The sequence below is a fragment of the Macaca fascicularis genome, chromosome 4 (genome assembly GCF_037993035.2).
Source record: "Macaca fascicularis isolate 582-1 chromosome 4, T2T-MFA8v1.1".
Lineage (NCBI taxonomy): Eukaryota > Metazoa > Chordata > Mammalia > Primates > Cercopithecidae > Macaca > Macaca fascicularis.
The window spans coordinates 92270853-92297553 of record NC_088378.1 but is presented as its reverse complement, the minus strand read 5'-3'; the positions used below and the strand labels follow the sequence as shown (position 1 = coordinate 92297553).

The 26701-nt window shown below is 39.2% G+C and overlaps 1 protein-coding gene across 13 annotated transcripts in view; it reads right to left on the bottom strand.

Moving 5' to 3' along the window:
• UBE3D (ubiquitin protein ligase E3D) overlaps positions 1-26701 on the bottom strand; it is a 210066-nt gene that overhangs the window by 63686 nt on the left and 119679 nt on the right. For 2 of the 13 annotated variants that reach the window (XM_045390288.3, XM_045390283.3), the window contains exon 10: positions 18450-19070. The exons of 7 other annotated variants lie outside the window; for them this stretch is intronic. In XM_045390288.3, coding sequence (XP_045246223.1) covers positions 18927-19070 — 144 coding nt within the window. In that variant the 3' untranslated portion in view covers positions 18450-18926. Of the gene's footprint in view, positions 1-7267; positions 7481-18449; positions 19071-21107; positions 21184-26701 lie in introns of those variants that run through there. 4 more of the 13 variants (XM_065543798.1, XM_065543799.1, XM_065543796.1 and 1 more) reach the window with 3 other exon arrangements.

Genomic DNA, 26701 nt, shown 5'->3' with positions numbered 1-26701 from the left:
TGAGGAGTAACAATAAATACCCTACAAAATTACCAAAATATTAAATAAGTAATATTCCATTCCTTGGTTCTATACTTTGTTCCTACTAAGTAAAGACTAAATGCTCATTTAGGTGGAAAAAAAAGCTTCCCAAGGTCACACAGCTGGTTAAGTACATGATAGAACCAGTATTCAAATCACCACATTTCTAGCTCTATAGCCTAAAATCTTATTAAAAAATCTCCCCACCTCCCTTCCTCAATAGAGGATATAAAAACAATGGTCTAGTGATCATCTTTCAAAAATATTTCCTAAAGAAGGAAATCCCAGCTTGCTTTACTCAAGCCCCTTTGAATTTAGCTGACTGTGACTTCTAAACTTGAAGGTAAAATGGAGTGGAATCCAAATAAAAAGTGAAAAAGAATGTCATATAGTTGGTACCATACAGTATGTAGCCTCTTTAGACTGGCTTTTTTCACCTAGTAATATGCATTTAAGTTTCCTCTGTGCCTTTTCCTAGTTTGATGGCTCATTTCTTTTTAGTACTGAATAATATTCCATTGTCTGGATGTGTCATAGTTTATTCATTCACCTATGGAAAGACTGTTGGTTGCTTGCAAGTTTTGGCAATAATGAATAAAGCTGCTATAAACATCCCTGTGCAGGTTTTTGTGTGGAAATAAGTTTGAGCACCTTTGGTATTGATGATACAGTAAGAGTATGTTAAGTTTTCTAAGAAACTGCCAACCTGTCTTGAAAAGTGGCTGTACCACTTTGCATTCTTACCAGCAATCAAAGAACATCTCTGTTGCTCCACCAGCATTTGATGTTGTCAGTGGTCTGGATTACGGCCATTCTAATAGGTGTGTGGTAGTTTATCACTGTTGTTTTAATTTGCATTTTCCTGATGACATGTGATGTGGAGTATCTTTTCATACATTTATTTGCCATCTGTATATCTTCTTTAGTGACATGTTTCTGAAGGTCTTTGCCCATTTTAAAATCAGGTTGTTTTCTTTTCTCCCAGCCTATGGCTTTTCTTTCTATTCTCTAGTGTCTTTTACAAAGCAGAAATTTTTATTTTAATGAAGTCCAGCTTATCAATTCTTTCTTTCATGGGGTATGCCTTTGCACTGTATCTAAAAAGTCATCATCAGATGCTATGCCATCTGGAGTTTCTCCTACCTTATCTTCTAAGGGTTTACTTGTTTGGTATTTTACTTTGAGGTCTGTGATCCATTCTGAGTTGATTTTTGTAAAGGGTGTAAAATCTGTATCTAGATTCATTGTTTTTGTATGTGGATGTCTAGTTGTTCCAACATCATTTATTAAAAAGAGTAACTTTTCTCTGTTGAAATGCTTTTGCTTCTCTGTCAAAGATCAGTTGACCATATTTATGCGGGTCCATTTCTGGGCTTTCTGTTCTGTTCCATTGATCTATTTGTGTGTGTGTGTGTGTGTGTGTGTGTGTGTGTGTGTGTGTGTTCCACTAATACCACACTGGTGGTGATTACTGTAGCTTTATATTAAGTCTTAAAGTAGGGTAGTGTCAGTCCTCTAGTTTTGTTCCTCCTTCAATATTATGTTGGCTAGTTGGGGTATTTTGCCTCTCCATATAAACTTTAGCATCAGTTTGTCAACGTATACAAAATTACTTGCTCAGATTTTCATTGGGATTGCATGGAATCTATGGATTGAGAATCTAGAGTTAGAAAGAAATGACATCCTGACCACATGTAGTCTTCCTTTCCATGAACATGGAATATCTCTCCATTTTTTTAGTTCTTTGATTTCTTTCATCAGAGTTTTACAGTATTCTTCAAAGAGATCTTATACATATTTTGCTAGATTTATATCTACATATTTCAATTTTTGGGGGCTAATGTAAAAGGTACTGTTTTTAATTTCAAATTTCACTTATCCATTGCTGGTATGTAGGAAGGCAATAATTGGCTTTTGTATATTAACTTTGTATCCTACAATCTTATTATAATCACTTATTAGTTTTGGGAGGTTTCTTTTTTTTTTAATTCTTCAGGATTTTTTAAATAAGATAATCATGGCATCTGTGAACAAAGACAAATGCCATTCTGGAAAAAAGCAAAACTATAGGGACAGTATTAAGATCAGTGGGTGCCAGTAGTTGTGGGGGGAGGAAAGGATGAACAGGTAGAGCACAGAGTATTCTTAGGGATAGTGAAACTACTCTGTATAATACTATATTGGTACATACATGTCATTATATATTTTTTCAAAGTCTTAAAATGTACAATGCCAAGAGTGAACCCTAATGTAAACTATGGACTTTAGGTGGTAAGAATGTATCAATGTAGGTTCATCAACTGTAACAAATGTACCCATCTAGTGGGGGATGTTGTAATGAAGGAGGTTATCCATATGTAGAGGTAAGGGGTATATGAGAATCTCTGAACCTTCCTCCTAATTTTTGTGTGAACCTAAAACTGCTATAAAAATAAAGTCTTGCTTTTTAAAATGATGAATAAGAATGCAAAATTTGGTCAGATGCTAAAATGGATCCTGGGAATCACATATGAATGACTTTCATTTTAAAGCCAATTCCTGTCAACCACTAAAAATAAAACAAGGCAACAAATCTCTCAGGGACTTCTGAGAACATTATTAATGTTGTTGTATGTATCCTAAAAAAGCAGAGGAATAGGCAATAATATGATGAATTTTAAAAAAATGCATTTCAACTATATCCTGATTTCTGTAATCAGCTCTACACTGCAAATTGCCACTTCATGATGGTAAATTTGCAAATGTATCGAGAAGCTTAAAAAGATCTTTTAACACCTGTTCTAGGGACACCAACCACCTTATATTAGCCCCTCTGCACATTTAGAAAACAAGATTCATTTACCAAGTCTGCTTAAATTTTAAAACATGAATGCATTCAGTGATCATTTTATTTGCAGAGTAGAAAGAAGCACAAGGGAGCTTCTAAATACTGGCTCTCATTATACTTTCAATTATTTCAATTATTTCAGATTATGTATAAGGCAATTTCCCCTCTGACAAAATGCTGGATAAAGGTATCCATGGGAATCCAAACAGCAGCAGTCTCTGTCCATATGGTAAGTTATGTTCTTCTAGGGAAAAAAGCTGTAGTGAGGTGAAGTAATATAAATTTGATGTCTTATAGAAATACTATTCTAACAAAGATATGCATAACAAAAGCTAGTCCCAACTTTATACAGAAGTGACTACAAACACCTAGTAGTTTAATCAATTATTCTGCATTATAATTTCAAACATAACTATTTCAAACATAATTCCAAAAGAACCATATAGCGACCAAAATAAAACTATGGCTACTATGATTCTTGCTTGATTGTATGATCTAAATCCAAGGATGTAGAAACATCATCATCAAAATCATAAAAATAACAAATCTTTCTTCAGGTAAACGTAAGATATCCATTCAGTCCACAGGACAATTAAACCTTTCTTAAGAACTTTCTTATTCATAGGAGTGGCTCTTCAACAGTCATGTTTGTCTTACATAACTCTGGGCCCTAATCACATCTGATGGAGATCAACACTGACCTAATAAAATTCTCAGTCTTACCATGGAACTAAGACTTTTGTGGGGAAAGGGTCACTTAATTGTGTTTTGAAAAACTGTAATTTTTGCTAAGCTTTTTTGATAATTAAGGGACTAATTAAGGGCTTTCTCTTACTAAAAGTCTGAAGATTTCCTATTTTTTACAAAATTTCTTTACTGATTTTAATTTCATTTTGTTCACTTTCATGAGATTAAAGTTTTTAAAAATTCCTCTTTCAAAAGATGCCCTTTCTGTCAGTCTAGCAAAGTCAAGGTACTTTAGTGGGTTTTTTTGTTGGTGTGTTTGTTCTGGTTGGGGGAGTGGAGAGTGAGTCCTCTGATTTTGTGATTCTCTTACATAATTCTAAGCTTTCCCCCTTTCTTCTTTTCTCCTTCTTCATCCAATTGCTAAAAAACCCTTCTTTTCTTTTTACTCTTTTCCTTCTCCAGAAATTATGCTATTTTTATGAAATAGACTGTTTTTTCTAAAGTACACAGCAAAATTGAAAGGAAGGTGCATAGAATTCCCATATTCCCTCTGTATCCACACATGCATAGCCTCCCTCATCATCAACATCCACCACAGAGCAGTACATTTGTTACAACTGGTGAACCTACATTGACACATCCTTATCACCCAAAGTCCATGGTTTACATTACTGTTCACTCTTAGTGGTGTACATTCTATGGGTTTGGACAAATATATGATGATATGGTTTGGCTGCATCCCCACCAAAATCTCATCTTTAGTTCCCATAATCCCCATTATGTCATAGGAGGGACCCAGTGGGAAGTAATCGAATCATGGGGGTGGTGACCCTCATGCTGTTCTTGTGATAGTGAGTTTTATGAAATATGATGGTTTTATAAGGGGCTTCTCTCACCCTTTAATTCTTCTCCTTGCTGCCACCATGTGAAGAAGCACATGTTCCATTTCCCCTTCTGCCACTATTGTAAATTTCCTGAGGCCTCCCCAGCCATGCTGAATTGTGAGTCCATTAAACGTCTTTCTTTTATAAATATCCAGTCTTAGACATGTTTTTATTTGCAGTGTGAGAATGAATTAATACAGCAAATTCATACTGGGTAGTGGGGCACTGCTGTAAATATACCCAAAAACGTGGAAGTGACTTTGGAACTGGGTAACAGGCAGTTTGGAACAGTTTGGCAGGCTCAAAAGAAGATAGGAAAATGTGGGAAGTTTGGAACTTCCTAGACTTGGAGGGCTCAGAAGACAGGAAGATACGGGAAACTAGAGACTTGTTGAATGGCTTTGTTGAAATGCTGATAGCGATATGGACAATGAGGTCCAGGCTGACGTGGTCTCAGATGAAGATGAGGAACTTGTTGGGAACTTGAGTAGAAAATTCACTCTTTCTATGCAGATAGACTGGCAGCATTTTGCCTCTGCCTTAGAGATCTGTGGAACATTGAACTTGAGAGATATGATTAGGGTATCTAGCGGAAGAAATTTCTAAGTGGCAAAGTGTTTAACAGGAAGCAGAGCATAAAAGTTTAAAAATTTTCCAGCATAACAGTGCAGTATAAAAGAAAAACTCATTTTCTGGGAAGAACTTCAAGCCCACTGCAGAAATTTGCATGAGTAACAAGGAGCTGAATACTAATCACCAAGACAATGGGGAAAATGTCTCTAGGGCATGTCAGAGACTTTCATGGCAGCCCCTCCCATTACAGGCCTGGAGGCCAAGGAGGAAAAAATGGTTTTGTGGGCCAGGCCCAGGGCTTCTCTGCCATGTGCAACCTAGGAACTTGGTGCCCTGAATCCTAGCTGCTCCAGTCATGACTAAAATGGGCCAAGGTACAGCTCAGGTTGTGGCTTCAGAGGGTGCAAGCTCCAAGTCTTGGTGGCTAACACGTGGTGTTAGGCCTGTGGGTACACAGAAGTCAAGAATTGAAGTTTGAAAAACTCTGCCTTGATTCAGAGGATATATGGAAGTACCTGGAAATCCAGGCAGAAGTTTGCTGTAGGGGTGGAGCCCTCATGGAAAACTTCTGCTAGGGTAGTGTGGAAGGGAAATGTGGGGTTGGAGCCCCCACACAGAGTCCCCACTGGGGCACCACCTAGTGGAGCTGTGAGAAAAGGGCCACCATCAACCAGACCCAGAATGGTAGATCCACCAACAGCTTATACTGTGCACAGCTTGCACCATGCACCTGGAAAAGCCACAGACACTCAACACCAGGGCCCATAAAAGCAGCCACGAGGGGGGCTGTACCCTGCAAAGCCACAGGGACAGAGCTGTCCAAAGCCATGGGAGCCCGCCTCTTGCATCAGCATGACCTGGATGTGAGACATGGAGTCAAAGGAGATCATTTTGGAACTTTACGATTTAATAAGTGCCTTATTGGATTTCAGACTTGCTTGTAGCCTGAAGCCCCTTTGTTTTGGTCAACTTCTCCCATTTGGAATGGGTGTATTTACCCAGTGCCTGTACACTCATTATATCTAGGAAGTAACTAACTTGCTTTTGATTTTACAGGCTCATACGCAGAGGAGACTTGCCTTATTACAGATGAGTCTTTGGACTTGGATTGGGTGTTGAAATATGAGGACATGAGATCTGGGAGGGGCTAGGGCGAAATGACACAGTCTGCCTGCGTCCTCCCTGAAATCTCGCCTTGAATTGTAGTTCCCATAATCTCCACGTGTCATGGGAGGGACCCAGCGTCAGGTAATTGAATCATGAGGGCAGTAACCCTCATGCTGTTCTCCTGATAGTGAGTGGGTTCTCATGAGATACAATGTTTTTATAAGGGGCTTCCCCTATCTTCACTCTCATTCTTCTCCTTGCTGCCACCATGTGAAGAAGCATGTGTTCACTTCCCCTTCTACCATGACTGTAAGTTTCCTGAAGCCTCCTAAATCATGCTGAACTGTGAGTCAGTTAAACCTCTTTTCTTTATAAATTACCCAGTCTTGGGTATGTCTTTATCAGCAGCATGAGAACAGACTAATACATATGATGACACATATCCACTGCTATAGTGTCATACAGAGTAGTTTCACTGGAAATAATGCTTTGGAAGACTGACGCATTAAATGATACCTATCCTTTTAAATGATGATTGTTCATTTGAATAGTATCTGGTCCTATAAAATGGTGTATCTTTAACTGGTGTATCTGGTCCTATATGGCCTTTGGCTTTTTAAATCATGTGACCTTAAAATCCCTTCCCTATATTCCATGCTGTGATCTGCTTGGTCATTTTCCAAGCATTTTAGAATTTAGGCTAAATTTAATCTTTCTGGTGGCCATTCCAAATCACTCTTAGGCATTGTCACTAGCCTATCTCTTCTGTTTTCGCAGTTTATCTTGGTCTGCTTTGCCCTCCATGAAGCCTGGCATGAATGGAAGTGGGGAAGAAGTGTGAGGAACTGAACACTGGAACTTACTCATGTTTTTTCCCTATTTATCCACAGCTATTTGTGTTTTTGTACTCTCTGCCTATAAGTAATGCTAAGGGTCTGGCTTTGTGTGGTGTTTTCCTAATTGGAAAGTTGTTTCTTGTTTTTAGTTTGGGAAACTGATTACTACACAATTGCCATTGTTTTCTGCTGCCAGGAAATGTGTATGGAGAATTTTTAGACACCATGCTAGAGCATGAAGAGAGAGAGGAACACAAATTTTCAATTAACAAAACATAGCTAAAAGAGAAAATCAGGGCTCTAGTTGTCTGCTATAAAGAATGTGACAGTATGAGAGGGGAAAACCTTTAATTTTGTGTATCCAGGGTCAAATTCAGGCAGTGGCTTCTCTTGTTGATTCCTGCTACCTGACCAAGCCGATCTGGGTTTTTTTCGGGGGGTAGGGGAAGATACAAACAAAATGGTTTATAACACTGATAAAAGGCATCATCTTCACAGTACGACTCTCTAGGCCTTCAACATTATGCAATGATGGTGATAAGCACCTGAAAGACAAAGTTTAATAAACTCTTTTATATCCAGAGCAAGTCCATCTTTAGTTTAGACAGATTTTATAAAGCACCTAAGCAGCAAATGGCAAGATAGGTTCTGGTTACCATCACAACAGAGTTAAGAAAAATGGAACAATCCAGTGAATAGTGAGCCAGCTTTATTGTCACAAAAAACAATTGCATTTTCATTGTATGCAACTCTAAAAGTAAATATACAGTCACAATCCATTTACCTGTAGAAAGCACTCTGCAATTTGTGGACTAAACCACTGACAACATTTACCAAACAACTTTAGGGATGTTTAAGTCTATTATGACCTAAGGTATTTCATTCCCCCAGCATGCCACCTACCCATCTTGAACATCTTTGACTCCATAGGTAGAGTGTAGTGGTAAAATGTGATACCAATTACTTTAATTATACAAATGGCCACAACTTGTCTTTTTTATTTACAAAGTGGTTTCACAGATGGGAAGGGCAGTTGTTATTTTCCTTCTACAGATATGAAATGAAAACCAAGGTTAAATCATAGACAGCCGAAGATTACACTAAAAGTCTTTGCCTTCTTCAAGTATCAGGCAATGACAGATAAAATATAAAATGAGAGAATTCCAAATCATAGCTATACTCAGAAAACAAGCTAAGCACTTGCATAGACCAGAAGCACACAGTGTGGAGGCAGAGCTAAAGCCATGGAACTGCCTAGTGCGGCTAAAGTTAAGGTTTTATTTTTTTATTTCCAAGGTATCAAATTAAAAACAATCATTATGAGATATGGTCTGGCTCTGTGTCCCCTACCCAAATCTCAGCTCAAATTGTAATCCCCATAATCCCCACATGTTGACGGAGTGTCCTGGTAGGAGGTGATTGGATCCTGGGAGCCGTTTCCCCCATGGTGTTCTCATGATAGTGTGTGAGTTCTCACAAGATGTGATGGTTTTATAAGTGTTTCACAGCTCCTCCTTCACACACTCTCTCTCACCCGCCACCATATAAGACATGCTTTGCTTACCCTTTCACAATGATTAGAAATTTCCTGAGGCCTCCCCAGCCACGTGGAACTGTGAGTCAATTAAACCTCTTTTCTTTATAAATTATCCAGCCTAAGGCAGTTCTTTATAGCAGTGTGAGAATGGATTAATACAATGAGGACATTAAACACAGCTTGTAAATATTTTTACTTTGTTCTGTTATTTTAATTTTTTAACAGAGTGGCTGGACTTAGACTGCATGAGGCTTATGAAAGGAAACCAGTGAAAATTGTTGCTGACAAATGCTGGAAGTTATGGCTCACCTGGGGCTCCTCATTTAGAGAAATAGAAAAACACAGACATAGATGCAGAAGCAGCTGCAAAACTATCATGGGGGTGGGGCAAGTTGTGGGAAAGAGTAAGGAGGAGAAAGCAGATGTTAAACAAGGTAAGCTTGCAAAGCAAAATTCCAAAACACATGAAGATATCTAAGTTAGCCACAAAATTAACAAGTAGAAGAATAAGCACTTTCAGAAAAAAATAAAATAACAGAACAAACTCAGAATAGTTGTAGGCTATGCTTAATATCTTCATAGAAATTTTTAAAATGTGATATCTTGGAAATGAAAATATATAGCCACTGAAATAAAACTCAATAGTGGAGATAAACACCAGAATGAGTGAACTGGAAGATCTAGTACTCAGGATTTATTCTGATACAGCTCTGAGATAAAAATGAGTGTGTTTTTACAAATTATATATATATATATGAAAAAACAGTTAAGAGACAAGGGAATAGGCAAGGAGAACGCAAGAATGACTCCAATAGTATTAGGCCGTTCTTGAATTGCTATAGAGAAATACCTGAGACTGGGTAATTTATAAATAAGAGGGTTTTAACTGGCTCATGGTTCTGTAGGCTTTATAGGAAGCATGGTGCTGGCATATGCTTGGCTTCTAGGGAGTCTACAGGAAGCTTACAATCATAGCAGAAGGTGAAGGGGAAGCAGGCATATCACATGGAGAAAGCAGAGCAAGCAAGAAAGAGGGATGGGGGTGCCACACACTTTGAAACTAGCAGATCTTGTGTGAACTCAGAGCGAGAGCTCACTTATCACCAAGGGGATAGCCCATGCCATTCATGAGAGACACACCCCTATGACCCAAACAACCTCCCACCAGGCCCCACCTCCAACATCTGGGATTAAAATTCAACGTAAGATTTGGATGGGGACAAATATTCAAACTACATCACCAATATATGTCTAATAGAAAGTCAGAATGAAGAAATGGGGGTGGGGAAAATGGAAATTTAATATATATTAGCTGATCATTTTACAAAACTACTTAAAGGCAGGAGTTCTTACATGTATTCTCAGAGTGCTAAGTAGAATAAGGTTTTTTTGTTTGTTTGTTTTTGTTTTTGTTTTTGTGTTTTGTTTTGTTTTTTGTTTTTGAGACGGAGTCTTGCTCAGTCACCCAGGCTGGAGTACAGTTGCACGATCTCGGCTCACTGCAAGCTCCGTCTCCAGGGTTCACACCATTCTCCTGCCTCAGCCTCCTGATTAGCTGGGACTACAGGCGCCCACCACCACATCAGGCTATTTTTTTTGTATTTTTAGTAGAGACAGGGTTACACCATGTTAGCCAGGATAGTCTCAATCTTCTGACCTCGTGATCCACCCACCTCGGCCTCCCACAGTGCTGGGATTACAGGCGTGAGCCACCACGCCCGGCCAGAATAAGATTTTAAAACTCCACACTTAAGACATCACTGTAAATCTATAGTATATCAAGCATGAAGATAAAATCTTACAGGCCAGCAGGAAAAAGAAAGAAGACAGTTTATCTTCAAAGGAATAGCAAATAGTCTTACAACAGCTGTCTTATCAACAAAAATAGATGTCAGCAGGCAATGAGTGATAGATCTTCAAAGTGAAAAGGGGTATAGAATTCTATACTTAGCTTAGCCATCACTAAAGAGTGTGAACAAAATGAAGACGTTTCCAGATATACAAAGACTAAGAGAGTTTCCCATTCACAAACTGCCAGTGACAGAAATACTACAGGAAGTGAGATGCAAGAAAATAATAGGCTGACAACTATATGTATTAGGTAGAGAACATGAAAATATGTAAAATAATGAATTTTTGTGTTTTTAAGTGAAACCAGGAAAAACAATAGATAATAGTAATAGGGAAATGTGGGGTGAGAGGACGTAATGTGCCTAATAGGTGGCAAAATAAACAATGGTAAGGTCTTTGTTTTAAAAAAGTAAATATACTGAACAATTTAGTCTCTGCTAGAAAATCCTAGATACATTCCATCCTGCCCCTGCCAAAGATTGTAGACGTAAGTCCAATTACATGAGTAACACAAAAATGTAATATAAACAGATTTAACTCTGCTATTTAAAATAAAAATACCAAAAACCAAGTCTTCTAAGTGCTCTGATTTCTGCTAAAAACATTAGCATATCTGAGGGACTCAATGAAAAGCAGCTGATGTTTCAAATCATCAATGTCTCAAATATTTATTGCTTTTACAAATGATTTTCGAGCTGAAGTTAAATCAGAAGAAAACAATAATTTACTACCAGCAGGAAGAGAACCAGAAATATAGGGACTATGGACACATGTAAGTTTTTTTTTTAAATGAAGAACTACATTCAGTTCTAAAGAGTCAAGAAAAGGAGCCAGCACTGAAACATTATTCTGCCAATTTAGTCTGTGCTCTGTTATCACGGCTTTAGACTATATACCAGACAACCTTTGTATGCTACAGATTAGTCACACTGTCTTAAATTATTGAAAGCCAATTGTTGATGCTAACTGCATTAAGCCCCTAGTTGAAGCCCCTTCCCTGCTGCCCAGACATGGTCACTTGGTTTGTGACCATCACTTCCAACCTCCAACCCCCAAAGAAGCAATGTGCTAATCTCAGAGTAGGGCAAACTGGATGATAATTTTTCTTCTTCAGGCTAATTTAATCCACCAGCTCTTACACTTCTGTCAGACTTTCAACTACTAGAAGTTAGAATCAGTTTAGCGCAGGAGGAATGAAAACACTGCGGTATAGATAGGGAAAGTGACTTAGGTCCAGTCACGCTGGTTGCTGGTTTCCCAACAGTCATGAAGGAGCCCAAACATATCTTCCACTTCCACTGCAGGCCCTTTTCTTTACTGCTCCATAGATGAGGTCTACAAGAGCGAGGACCAAAGGGACAATAAAATAATTTCATTCTTGTTTCCCATGCTTCCTTTGGCTTATTCTCATTTAGACTAGAAAAGATCCCCCAATACCTCTTCTATTCGAAATATTCTAACTTTGCTGAAATGATTAGTCACTACCAGGAGGACTCACAAGAGGTTCTCAATGGAGGCTTGAGAACAGTTTCACCTTCCAAATCACATTCCCCTGAAGGCTGATATCCTCCCCAGGCTGTTGTTTCCTCCTTCTAACAAAACAAAACAAAACAAACAAAAACAACAACAAAAAACAAAAAAAAGCTCCTGAGAACAACACAGCAGCTCCCTCCATGAGTGAAGCAAGCTCAGTTATTTCAGTCTTGATCCCACTTTGTTTCTAAAAGCAGACATATATCTTTAGCCTCCTTTCCAAGGAAGTAAGACCCACCACCAGGAAGCCACTTGACTGAACACAGCCATGCTCAGCGTGTGGGAAAGAACGAAGTCCTCTCGTTAGCAGCTCCAGGCAACAGAAAAGGCTCACATTTTAGAACACTTTCTTGGAGTCACTATACTTATAAATAAAATACAAAGACAAAATCACTGAAAAATTCCTAAGTCATACGTGTTTCAATGTGCGCCAAGAACCAGAGTCAAAAATAAAAGGGGAAGCCAAAAGTGCAAAAAGCCGAAGGGAGGGTAGAGAAGGAAGAGGAAAGGGGAGAAATGACGGGCTGTCAGAGAACATACCAAGTTTCTGTGACACACAGGCCTTCGGACAGGGTTCTTCATTTGCTAGCCTCCACATGAAAGAGTCGCCTATGTCTCAGAGGCAGGAAAAGCCAAGGGCCAGACGGCACCCTAACCCCATCATTCCTGTCCCTTCCTGACAGCTGTTAGGGAGGCCTTACAGCATCAACTCCATTCTCTTGGAAAGCACACGGGCGCGCGCGCGCACACACACACACACACACACACACACACACAGCAACCCTATGTAATCTGACTTTATCTCTATTTTTCCTCAGTTAAACACTTCCAGGATGTTCACAAGAAATAAGGTTCTATAACATTTAAGGAATACAGTTATATTACACAGCCTGGGTGAATAAATTAAAAACAGCTGGGAACAGACAAAAATGACTCTGTGCCTCTACCTTAAAAGGAACTTTAAAAACACTTACATATGTAATTTAACCCAACCCTTCATCCCACAGATAAAGAAACTGGGATCCATAGAGGGTTATCTGCCTAGAAGAGGGTCAGCAGTCCAGACTAGACCTTGAGTGTCTGACACGTGCAGTGAGAGAGGGGACTACAGAGGCTGCACATCCCCGAGAAAAGCAAGAAGCCCAGAGACCAGGAGATGTGGGCATGCTGGGTGTTCACAGCAATGGCAGAAAGAGGAGTGACAGAGGTAACACAAGGATTCTACAAAGCATCTGAGGGTAAAGAGAGAAGGAAAGAAAAGAAAAAATATAAACTTCATGACAACTATTCAGTTTAGTGCAATACAGACTGTGTTAAGTGCAGGTTAATAAGGAGCAGTGAAGAAAAGGTGAAAATAATTAAGCTATTTGGACTAGTGACTAGATGTTTGTTATAATTAAAATACTTTCTTTCATTTCTCACTTTAGTTGGTGTATATTCTCTTATCATGTGTTTCTTACAGTTTCGTTCTTGAAATTCCCTATCATATACACGTTTGGATGCTTGTTAATGCAGATTTTTGGACTCTACTTCAGAGCTATTGAATCGGAATCTCTCTGGCTAGGACTCCAATTTCTTAGATCACTAAGAAATCTAAATTTTAAACAAGCTTCCCATGTACACTGACATTTAAGAACTAGTACCATAGTCTGGTGTGGTGGCATGCACCTACATGGGAGGCTGAGGCAGGAGGATCGCTTGAACTCAGCAGTTCTAGGCTGCAGTGAGCTACGATCGTGCTACTACACTCCACACTCCAGCCAGGGTGACCGAGTGAGACTGGACACCCCGTCTATTAAAAAAAAAGAACGAGTACCACTCATAATAATGTCATTACAGAATTAGACAAACCCTATCTGTCTTCCACTTCTCTTTATCCCTATTTCTGTGTTAAGGATACTGAGGTAAGAGAAGGTGAGTGCTCTCAAATCACAAAGGCTGCCCAGAGCCTGCCAGGCCTTGCTCCTAGGCCTCCTCTCCCCACCATGAAGGACAGATGGACTGAATTGGGCTAGGTAGCCATTGGTTCAATTTTAAGATTCTATATTTTTAGTTTGCTAAAAGTAAAAGTATGTATTGTTTTGCTAATGAAAAACCCATACCACATTGTCTATCGTGGGTACATACAGTCATGAGCTGCATAATGACGTCTGATCAACAAGAGACCACATGTACAACTGTAGTTTCATAAGGTTATAACAGAGCTGCCCTATACAAGTGTACCACTTTTTAATCTTTTATACCATATTTTTACCATACCTTTTCTATGTTTAGATATATTTTGATATACAAATACTTACCATTGTATTACAATTGCCTACAGTATTCAGTACAATACCATATAGGCTTGCAGCCTAGGAGCAATGGGCCATACCACATAGCCTAGGTGTGTAGTAGGCTGTCCCAGCCCATCTAGGTTTGTGTAAGTGCACTCTATGACATTCTGTGTGATGCCTCATGACATGTTTCTCAGAATGTATCTCTATCATTAAGTAATACATGACTGTATTTCCTTTAGAATCAGGAAAAAATTAACTTACTAAACACAACCAAACAAAACAAGAAACATAATTATAGACTTAGTAAGCTACACATCATCCCTGCTTCTCTCAATAAAGCAAACGGCAGAGCATCCCAAGTCCCTTCAGACCTCCCCTACCAAGTGCTACAGAAAGCACAGAAACTATCCAGCTTTGCCCACAACCTCAACTCCTTGGTAGCGACCGAAACGTCTGAGGGGCAAGTCAAGTGGCAGGTAACTGGGTAAGGAATCGTCCTTTTGAAAGATGTGATGTGGCATCAACGTGGATCTGGCTAAATTTCTGGTTAACCTCCAGGCTCTCTGCCTGGCCCCATCCTCCACGTTCTCTCTAGAGTATGGCAAAAAGGAGAGTCCAAAATGAAAGGAGGCAGAGGAAGAGACAATTCAGACTAGAGAACTAAATTCAACTAAGAATACCTGCTTATTTCCCCAGACCACAGAATGCCCTGCAGGGCAAAAAGGAATGAAGATGACAACATCTTTCACATCCAAATGCTGAGGTAATTCCCAGAAATTGTTTCGAGGAGAGAGATGGAAAATAGGACAGTAATCACTACCTTTGAGAACAAAGTTCCTAAATATAATGAGTAGCACTCAACTCCCGATTATCTTTGCACATTGAGGACAAAGGCATTCACAGGAAAGAAAAAATAGTGGACGCATCCAGGGACCTGAGGGTGCCAACACCACTCCCATCTCAGTTCCCTGGGATGCACACGTGGATTACCACAAGTGCTGAGTGAAAATTCTAGGGAGTGCCTGCCCATCTTGGTTCAGGTCTGTCTGCTTCATGACTATAGAAGCCCTTTGACATGTGGAATCACCCACACCCTTCTTCCCTTCCCACTCACAGCTAATAACAGGACCCTGAGACCCTCATATATAATGTCCCCAAGGCCCATTGATAGTCTCTTGGGAAAAGTATATGTCTTCATGCTGGGAGATGAAACAAAGGAAAGAGCAGAGTATTGCCAGTACTGTGCTCCAGGCAGCATCTTCAATGAGCCCAATTTTATATTAATATATATATTTGTGTGTGTGTGTGTATAAGCAGACATTAAAAATACTAGTAAGAATTACTCTAAAATGGTCACGCATGGTGGCTTACACCTGTAATCCCAGCAATTTGGGAGGCCAAGGCCGGTGGATCACTTGAGGTCAGGAGTTCAAGATGAGCCTGGCCAATATGGTGAAACCCCATCTCTGTTAACAACACAAAAATCAGCTGGGTGTGGCATCTGTAATCTCAGCTACGTAGGAGGCTGAGGAAGGAGAATTGCTTGAACCCAAGAGGCAGAGGTTGCAATGAGCTGAGATTGTGCCACTGCATTCTATCCTGGGTGACAGAGCAAGACTCTTAAAAAAAAAAAAAAAAAAAAAAAGGAAAAAAAAAATCTCTAAAATGTCAATACTGGTTACTCCCAGTGATCTTAATTCTCTTCACATTTTTCTGAATTTTCCAATTTTTTTTATGATAAAAGGTTTCTTTTTTTTTTTTTATAATTAGGGGAAAACATTACTTTAAAAAAAAAAATGGCTATAATTCACCCAGAGATGAAAGTGGAATATAACAGATGAGGTCATTTATGTAGTACAATGTTTGAAAGTATATAGAAAAAAAAGAGTGCAGAGACAAAAACTTAACTTCCTCTTCTCTATAGCCCACTGTTGTTACTTACCTGTAGAATTCCCAGGCCTCTGTTTATCTATTTCTAGGAGTCCCTATAAGTTATTATATTATTATTTTTTAAGTTCTTAAGTGATACGGTTTGGCTCTGCATCCCCATCCAAATCTCACTTTGAATTGTAATCCCCAGAATCCCCATGCATCAGGGGCAGGACTAGGTGGGGGTAATCGGATCATGGGGGCAGTTTCCCTCATACTGCTCTCATGATAGTGAGTGAATTCTCATGAGATCTGATAGTTTTATAAGCATCTGGCATTTCCTCTGTTGGCACTCATTCTCTCTCCTGCTGCCCTGTGAAGAGGTACCTTCTGCCATGATTGTAAGTTTCCTGAGGCGTTCCCAGCCATACAGAACTGTGAGTTAATTAAATCTCTTTATAAACTGCCTAGTCTCAGGGAGTTCTTTATAGCAGCAAGAAAGGACTAATATAGTAAACTGGTACCAGTAGAGTGGGGTACTGCTATAAATATACCCAAAATGTGGAAGTGACTTTGGAACTGGGAAACAGGCAGAGGTTGGAACAGTTTGGAGGGCTCAGAGGAAGACAGGAAGATGTGGGAAAGTTTAGAACTTCTTAGAGATTATTGAATGGTTTTGACCAACATGCTGATAGTGACATGAAGAATGAAGTCCAGGCTGAGGTGGTCTCAGATGGAGATGAGAAGCTTATTGGGAACTGGAATAGAAAGGTCACTCTTGCTATGTTTTAGTAAAGAGACTGGAGGTATTTTGCCCCTGCCCTAGAGATCTGTGGAACTTTAACCTTGAGAGAGACGATCTGAAATTGGAACTTGTATTTAAAGGGGAAGCAGAGCATAAAAGATGAGAAAATTTGCAGCCTGACAATGTGATGGAAAACAAAAACCCATTTTCTGGGGGGAAAAAAAATGCAAGATGTCTGCAGAAATTTGCATAAGAAACAAGGAGCAGAATGTTAATCACCAAGACAATGGGAAAAATGTCTCCAGGCCATGTCAGAGACCTTCAGGGCAGCCCCTCCCATCACAGGCCCAGAGCACTAGGAGGAAAAAATGGTTTTGTGGCCACTGCCTATCCAGCTCCAGCCATGGCTAAAATGGGCCAACGTACAACTCAGGTCATGGCTTCAAAGGGTGCAAGCCCCAAGCCCTGGTGGCTTACATGTGGTATTGGCCCTGTGAGTGCACAGTTGTCAAGAATTGAAGTTTGAGAAGCTCCACCTAGATTTCAGAAGATGTATGGAAATGCCTGGATGTCCAGGCAGAGGTTGCTACAGGGGTAAAGCCCTCAGGGAGAACCTCTGCTAGGGTAGTGAGGAGCAGAAATGTGGGGTCTGAGCCCCCACACAGAGTACCCACTGGGGCACTACCTAGTGGAGCTATGAGAAGAGGGCCACCGTCAACCAGACCACAGAATGGTAGCTCCACTGACAGTTTGCACTGTGCACCTGCACAGACACTCAATACCAGTCTGTGAAAGCAGCCAGGAGCGGGGCTGCACCCTGCAAAGTCACAGGGGCAGAGCTGCCCAAAGCATGGGAGCTTACCTCTTGCATCAGCATGACCTGGATGTGAGACATGGAGTCAAAGGAGATCATTTTGGAACTTTAAGGTTCAATGACTGCTCTATTAGATTTCAGACTTACATGGGGCCTGTAGCCCCTTTGTTTTGGCCAATTTCTCCCCTGTGGAATGGGTGTATTTACCTAATGCCTGTACCCCCATTGTATCTAGGAAGTAAATGACTTGCTTTTGATTTTACAGGCTCACAGGTGGAAAGGACTTGCCTTGTCTCAGATGAGACTTTGGAATTGGACTTTTGGGTTAATGCTAGAATGAGTTAAGACTCTGGGGGACTGTTGGAAGGGCACGATTCTGTTTTGAAATGTGAGGACATGAGATTTGGGAGGGACCAGGCACAAAATGGTATGGTTTGGCTCTTTGTCCCCACCCAAATCTCACGCTGAATTGTAATTCCCATAATCCTCATGTGTCAAGGACAGGACCAGGTGGAGGATAACTGGATCATGGGGGCAGTTTCCCCCATGCTGCTCTCATGATAGTGAGCGAGTCTCATGAGATCTGATGGTTTTATAAGCATCTGGCATTTCTCCTTCTTGCACTCATTCTCTCTCCTGCTGCCCTGTGAAGAGGTGCCTTCTGCCATGATTGTAAGTTTCCTGAGGCCTCCTGAATCATGCTGAACTGTGAGTCACTTAAACCTCTTTTCTTTATAATTACCTAGTCTTGGGTATTTAATCATAGCAGCATGAGAATGAACTAATACATTAAGTTTAAACCACAGCTTTAAACTTCTATATCATCAAAGCTTTTCACCTGAGTTGCCAATAAATGGCAAAATGACTAAATCTAATTTTCATATTATTTTGTTTTCTTTTCTTTTGATACAGATATTGACAGGTAGTAAACCACTAGCTGAATGAGATAATTATAAAACTATTAACATCTGAATAACTGTGAAGTTAAATATATGATTTTTACATCATGAAAAAGATGGAAATTTTAAGTATCAGTGAGTTTCTTAAAGTTAAAATCAAATTACAGATAAGTAACAAGCAATGGAGAATTTCCTTGTCTAGAATAGTATGTGGGTCTCATATTCAAGATGCTTCAATTACTTCACCCTTCACCACAGAACATTGTATGATTTCAAGTCCCTCTAGAACAGGAAATATCCTGATCAACCCTAATTATCAGGTGGTAATAAAGTCCATAAAGCTTTTTATTTCTTCTTTTTGACATATTTTCACTATAGGATTAAACTATACAACACATACAGAACACTAATTTGATGACGCTCCACTTATTTGCCACGATCCATTTAATGCTTGAGATTATTTCTCACACTGCTCCCATGTTTGAAGGCTGTTGTTCTCTAAAGGATGACATTAGTGAAAGAGATATTGTTGCTTCCACATGGTAAAAATAAGTTATACAAGACACAAGACTGTCAAAGAGGACCATCTGGCATTTTCTTTGATGTATCTGTCATGAGGTGGAATAAATAATAGATTCAGAATTTGAAGACCAATATTTAAAGCATAGCCTCACATTTTGGTAGTTAAATAATTACACTTGCCCACTTTACTTACTTTTTTCACCTTTACTTACTTTTTAAAAATGGGAGTTACATTGATTTGGAGGGTTGAAGGAAGATGGTGGGATACAATACCCTACCCACTGTGCCCCTGACAGGAAAACCAAATTTGACAACTATCTACACACAAAAAAGCATCTTCATAAGAAACAAAAATTAGCTGGGCACAGTGGCTTATGCCCATAATCCTAGCACTTTTGAAGGATGAGGCAGGAGAATTGCTCGGGCCAGGGAATTCAAGACCACCCTGGGCAACATGGCGAAACCCCATGTCCACTAAAAATACAAAAATTAGCTGGGCAAGGTGGCACATACCTGTAGCCCCAGCTACTCAGGAGGCTGAGCTGGGAGGATTGCTTAAGCCCAGGAGGTGGGGGTTGCAGTGAGCTGAGATCGCACCACTACACTACAGCCTGCGTGACAGAGTGAGACCCTGTCTCAAACAAACAAACAAAAAAAGAACCAAACATCAAGTAAGGACTCTCATGGTATCTGATTTTAACTTAATATCTCTGAAAAGAAGAGGAAATAGGAAACAGTCTTTTTTTTTTTTTTTTTTTTTTTTTGAGACGGAGTCTCGCTCTGTCGCCCAGGCTGGAGTGCAGTGGCCAGATCTCAGCTCACTGCAAGCTCCGCCTCCCGGGTTCACGCCATTCTCCTGCCTCAGCCTCCCGAGTAGCTGGGACCACAGGCGCCGCCACCTCGCCCGGCTAATTTTTTGTGTTTTTAGTAGAGACGGGGTTTCGCCGTGTTAGCCAGGATGGTCTCGATCTCCTGACCTTGTGATCCGCCCGTCTCGGCCTCCCAAAGTGCTGGGATTACAGGCTTGAGCCACCGCGCCCGGCCAGGAAACAGTCTTGAATTGCCAATGCCACCCCTCTCCCATTCCCCTACAGCAGCTGCATAGCTCAGAGAAATCTGTGTGCTTGAGAGGAGGAGAGTGCAGTAATTATGAGACTTCACATTAAACTCAGTGCTTCCCTGTTACAGTGGAAAGCAAAACCAAGTGGAACTCAGGTGATGCCCACACAAGGAGGGAGCATGCAGATCAACCCTAGCCAGAGGGGAATCGCCCATCCCAGTGGTGGGAACTTGAGTTCGAGCCAGCTTCGTTACTGTGGGCTGAAGTGCTGTGGGGCCATAAATAAACTTGAAAGACAACCTAGACCACAGGGACTGCAAGTCTTAATGCTGAGCTGGGATTGGAGCAAGTGGACTCAGGGGTGATGCAAGCTACTGAGAAACTAGCTAGGGCAGCTAAGGGAGTGCTTGTGCCACCCCTCCCCTAACTCTAGGCAACACAACTCCAAAAGAGACCTCTTCCTTCCACTTGAAGAGAGGAGAGGGAAGAGTAAAGAGGATTTTTATTTTGATTCTTGAATACTAGCTTGGCCACAGTAGGATAGAGAACTGATCACGGTTGTAAGGCTCCATTCCAGGCCCTAGCTCCTGGATGACATTTGTAGACACACCCTGGACCAGAAGGGAATCTGTTGCTGTAAAGTGAAGGACCCAGTCCAGGCAAAGCCTATCACCTGATGACTAAAGAGGCCCTGGGCCCTGAATAACCAGTAGGGATACCCAGGTAGTAAGCTGTGGGTCTTGGGTGAGATTCTGAGAGGTGCTGACTTCAGCTGAGACACAACACATTTGAAACTCTGATGGCTGTGGTGAGAAACTCCTTCTGCTTGAGGAAAGGGAAAAGTAAAGGGAACTTTGTCTTGCACTTTAGGTACTAGCTTGGTCACAGTAGGGTAGAGCACAAAGCAGGTTCTTTGCACAAAGCAAGTCCTGAGTCCGGGACTTGGTTCTTAGACAGCATTTCTCGACCTGTCCTGAGCCAAAGGGGAGCCCACTGCCCTGAAGGGTGAATCCCAGTCTGGCAGAATTCACCACAAGTTTACTGAAGTGCCCTTGGGCCTTACGTGAACATCAGCAGTAGCTTGGCAGTACTCCCCATGGGTTTCTGGTGGTTGTGGTCATGGAGTGAGGCTCTTCTGCCTGTGGAAAGGGGAGGGAAGAGTGGGAAGGACTGTTTCTCATGGTTCAAGGACTAGCTAAGCCACAGCAGAACAGAATACCAAGTAGACTGCTAAGGTTTTTAACTCTAGCCCCTAGGTCTCAGATGGCATCTCTAGACCAGTCCAGGGCCTGGAGGAAATTGCCACCCTGAAGGGAAGAACACAAGCCTGGCTGGCCTTACCAACTGCTGATAGCAGAGCCCTAGCGCCTTGAGCAAACATAGGTGTTAGCCAAGTATTGATTATAGTGGACATTGGGTGAGACTCAGGGCTGTGCTGGCTTCAGGTCTGACCCAGCGCAGTCTTTGTGATGGTGGCCACAGGGGTGATTGTGTCACCTCAGCCCCAGGTGGCTCAGCACAGAGACAGATAGACAGACAGAAAGGAAGACAGAAAAAGAGGGAGAAAGAGAGACTGACTGACTCCATTTGTTTAAGAGAAAGTAAGGGAAGAGAAGAGTCTGCCAGGTAATACAGAGAAGTATTCTGGATCTTATGTAAGACCACCAAGCCAGTGTGAGTCTATGAGTCTCCAAGAATAACAGAATTACTAGGCTTCAGTCTCCTAATACAGTTATGACTTAGATCACAACACCCAAGTCCTTTTGAATGCCTGGAAAGCCTTCCTACGAAGGACAGGTAAAAACAAGCCCATGATGTGAAGACTACAATAAATACCTAACTTTTTAATATCCATGCCCAGATACTGACAAACATCAATAAACATGAAGACCATCCAGAAAAACATGACCTCACCAAACAAACTAAATGAGGCACCAGGGATCAATCCTGGTGGAGAAAGGTATGCAACTTTTTAGACAGACAATGCAAAATAGCTGTGTTGAGGAAATTCAATGAGATTTAAGATAACACAGAGAAGGAATTCAGAATGTTATCAGATAAATTTAACAAAGAGATTGAAATTAAAAAGAGTCAAGAAGAAATTCTGGAGTAGAAAAATGCAACTTACATATTAAAGATTGAATCAGAGTCTCTTAATAGGAGAATTGATTAAGCAGAAGAATTAGTGGGCTATTTGAAAATACACAGTCAGAGGAGACAAAAGCAAAAAAGAATAATGAAAGAATGAAGCATACATACAAGATCTAGAAAATAGCCTCCAAGGGGCAAATTTAAGAGTTACAGGTCTTAAAGAGGAGGCAGAGAAAGAGAAAGGGGAAGTAAATATATTCAAAGGGATAAGAACAGAGAACTTCCCAAACCTAGAGAAAGATATCAATATCCAAGTACAAGAAGGTTATAGAAAACCAACCAGATTTAACCCATAGAAGACCACCTCAAGGCATTTAATAATCAGACTCCCAAAGGTCAAGAATAAAGAAAGGAGCCTAAAAGCACCAACAGAAAAGTAACAAATAATATACAATGGAGCGCCAACACACCTAGCAGCAGACTTTTCAGTGGAAACCTTACAGGCCAAGAGACAGTGGCATGACATATTTAAAAGGCTGAAGGAAAAAAATTTTACCCTAGAGTAGTGTATCTGGAGAAAATATCCTTCAAATATGAAGGAGAAATAAAGACTTTCCCAGATAAACAAAAACTGAGGAATTTCAACACCAGACCAGTCCTTGAAGAAATGCTAAAGGGAGTACTTCAATCAGAAAGAAAAGAATGTTCATGAGCAATAAGACATCATCTGAAGGTACAAAACTCACCAGCAAAAATAAGTACACGGAAAAATACAGACTATTATAACACTGTAACTGTGGTATGTAAACTACTGTTAAGTAGAAAGACTAAAAGATTAACCAATCAAAAATAACTACAACAACTTTTCAAGACATAGACAGTACAATAAGGTATAAACAGAAACAACAAAGAATTAAAATTAAAAAGTTAATTAAAAAGTAGGGGACAAAGTTAAAGTGTAGAGTTTTTATTAGTTTTCTTTTCGTTTGTTTATGCAAGCAGTGTTTAGTTGTTATCAGCTTAAAATAGTGAATTATAAGATAGTTTTTGCAAACCTCATGGTAACCTCAAATCAAAAACCATACAACAGGCACAGAAAAAATAAAAAGCAAGAAATTAAATCATACCACCAGAGAAAATCACCTTGACTAAAATCAAGACAGGAAGGAAAGAAGGAAGAGAAGACCACAAAACAACCAGGAAACAAATAACAAAATGGCAGGAATAAATCTTTACTTATCAATAACAACACTGAATATAAGTAAACTCTCCAATAAAAAGATGGAAAAATATATTTTGTGTCAATGGAAACCAAAAAAGAGCAAAGTAGCTAGGCTTATATCAGCCAAAATACATTTAAAGACAAAAACTATACAAAGAGACAAAGAAGGTCATTATATAATGATAAAAGGGTCCATTCAGCAAAACGATATAATGATTATAAATATATGTGCACCCAAAACTGGAGCACCCAGATATGTAAAGAAAATATTATTAAAGAAAGAGATGAACTCCAATAAAATAATAGCTGGAGACTTCAACACCCCACTTTAAGCATTCAACAGATCTTCTAGACAGAAAATAGTCAAAGAAACATCAAACTTAATCTGCACTATGGACCAAATAAACCTAAAAGATACAGAACATTTCATCTAATGGTTGTAGAATACACATTTTTTTTAATTTTTAATTTTTTTCTTTTCTCTTTCTTGCCCTATCTTATGGTGCTGAAGAATACATATTCTTCTCAGTACACAGATCATTCTCAATGACAGACCATATGTTACGTCACAAAATAAGTCTTAAAACACTCAAAACACATTGAAATAACATCATGCATCTTCTCTGACCACAATGGAAGAAAACTTTAAATCAATAACAAGAGGAATTTTGAAAACTATACGAACACATGGAAATTAACAATATACTCCTGAATGACCAGTGGGTCAATGAAGACATTGAGAAGTAAATTGAAAAATTTCTTGAAACAAATGATAATGGAAACACACATACCAAAACTTATGGAAAACAGCAAAAGCAGTTCTAGGAGGGAAGTTTATAACTATAAATGCGTACATCAAAACAGAAGAAAAACCTTCAATAAACAACCTAATGATTCATCTTAAAGAACTAGGAAAGCAAGAGCAAACCAAACTCAAAATCAGTAGAAGAAAAGAAATAGTAAAGATCAGAACAGAGATAAATGAAATTAAAATGGAGAAAACAGTACAAAAGATCAATGAAACAAAATGTTGGTTTTTTTGAAAAGGCAAACAAAATTGACAAATCTTTAGCCAGAATAATTAAGAAAATACGAGAGAATAAATGAATAAAATAAATAAATAAAATCAGAGATGAAAAAGGAGAAATTACAACTGATACTGCAGAAATTCATAGGCTCATTAGTGGCTACTATGAGCAGCTATATGCCCATAAATTGGAAAATCTAGAAGAAATGAATAAATTCATAGACACATACCATGTACCAAAACTGAATCATGAAAAAATCCTGAACAGACCAAATGAGACTGAAGTCATAATAAAAAGTTCCCCAGTAAAGAAAAGCCCAGGATCTGATGGCTTCACTGCCGAATTCTACCAAACATTTGAAGGAGAACTAATACTACTTCTACTCAAATGATTCTGGAAAATAGAGAATGGAATACTTCCAAACTCATTATAGGAGGCCAGAAGTATTACCTTGATACCAAAACTAAACAAACACACATTTAAAAAAACTACAAGCCAAATATCTCTAAACAATATTGATTTAGAATCGTTAATAAAACACCAACAAACTGAATTCAATAACACATTAAAAAGATATCTCTTCATGACCAAGTAGGATTTATCCCAGGGATACAAGGATGATTCAAAATATACAAATAACTCAGTGTGATATATCATATCAACAGAATGAAGGCCAAAAACCACATAAACATTTCAATTGATGGTGGTGCTAAAAATGCATCTGGAAAAATTCAACATCACTTCATGATAAAAACCATTACAAAACTGGATATAGAAGGAACATACCTCAACATAAAAAAAGCCATATATGATAGACCCATAGCTAGTGTCATACTGAATAAGGAAAAACTAGAAGCCTTTCCTCTAGGGTCTGAAACATGACAAGGATGCCCACTGCCACTGTTATTCAACATAGTACCGGAAGTCCTAGCTACAGCAATCACACGAGAGAAAGAAATAAAGGGCATTCGAACTGGAAAGGAACAAATCAAATTATCCTTGCTGGTAGATGATATGATCTTATATTTAGAAAAACCTAAAGACTTCAATGAAAAACTATTAGAATTGATAAACAAATTCAGTAAAGTTGCAGGGGACAAAATGAACACACAAAAATCACTAGGATTTCCATATGCCAACAGGGAACAATTTGAAAAATAAATTGAAAAGTAATCCCATTTACAATAGCTACAGAGTAAAATCACTAAGAATTTACTTAACTGAGGAAATAAAAGATCTCTACAATGAAAACTATAAAACATTGATGCAAGAAATTGAAGAAGACACAAAAAAATGGGAAAATATTCCATGTTCAAGAACTGGAAGAATGAATATTGTTAAAATGTCCACACTACTCAAAGCAATCTACAGATTCAATGCAATCATTATCTAAACAATGACATTCTTCGCAGAAATAGAAAAAAAATCTTAAAATTTATATGGAACCATAAAATACCCACAATAGCCAAAGCCATCCTGAGTAAAAAGAAGAAAACTGGAGGAATCACATTACCTGACTTCAAATTATATTACAAAGCTATAGTAACCAAAACAGCACGGTACTGGCATAAAACCAGACACACAGACCAATGGAATAGAATAGAGAACCCAGAAACAAATCCATACATCTACAGTGAAATCATTTTTTTTTACAAAAGTGCCAAGAACATATAGTGGGGGAAGGACAGTCTCTTCAATAAATGGGTCTGAGAAAACTGGATATCCATATGCAGAAGAATGAAACTAGATCTGTATCTCTAGCCATATACAAAAATCAAATAAAATTGGATTAAAGACTTAAATCTAAGACTTCAAACTATAAAATTACTGTAAGAAAACATTGGGGAAACTCCCTAGGACACTGAACTGGGCAAAGATTTCTTGAGTAATATCCCACAAACACAGGCAACTAAAGTAAAAATGGACAAATGAGATCATATCAAGTTAAAAGTTTCTGCATAGCAAAGGAAACAATCAGCAAAATGAAGAGACAACTCACAGAATGGAACAATACATTTGCACACTACCAATCTGACAAGAGATTAATAACAAGAATATATAAGGAGCTCAAACAACTCTATAGGAAAATATCTAATCATCTGATTACAAAATGGGCAAAAGATATGAATAGACATTTCTCAAAAGAATATACACAATTGGCAAACAAGTTTCTGAAAAGATGCTTAACATCATTGATCATCAGAGAAATGCAAATCAAAACAACAACAGGATATCATCTCACACCTGTTAAAATTACTTTTATCCAAAAGACAGGCTAACAAATGCTGGTAAGGATGTGGAGAAAAGGGAACTCTC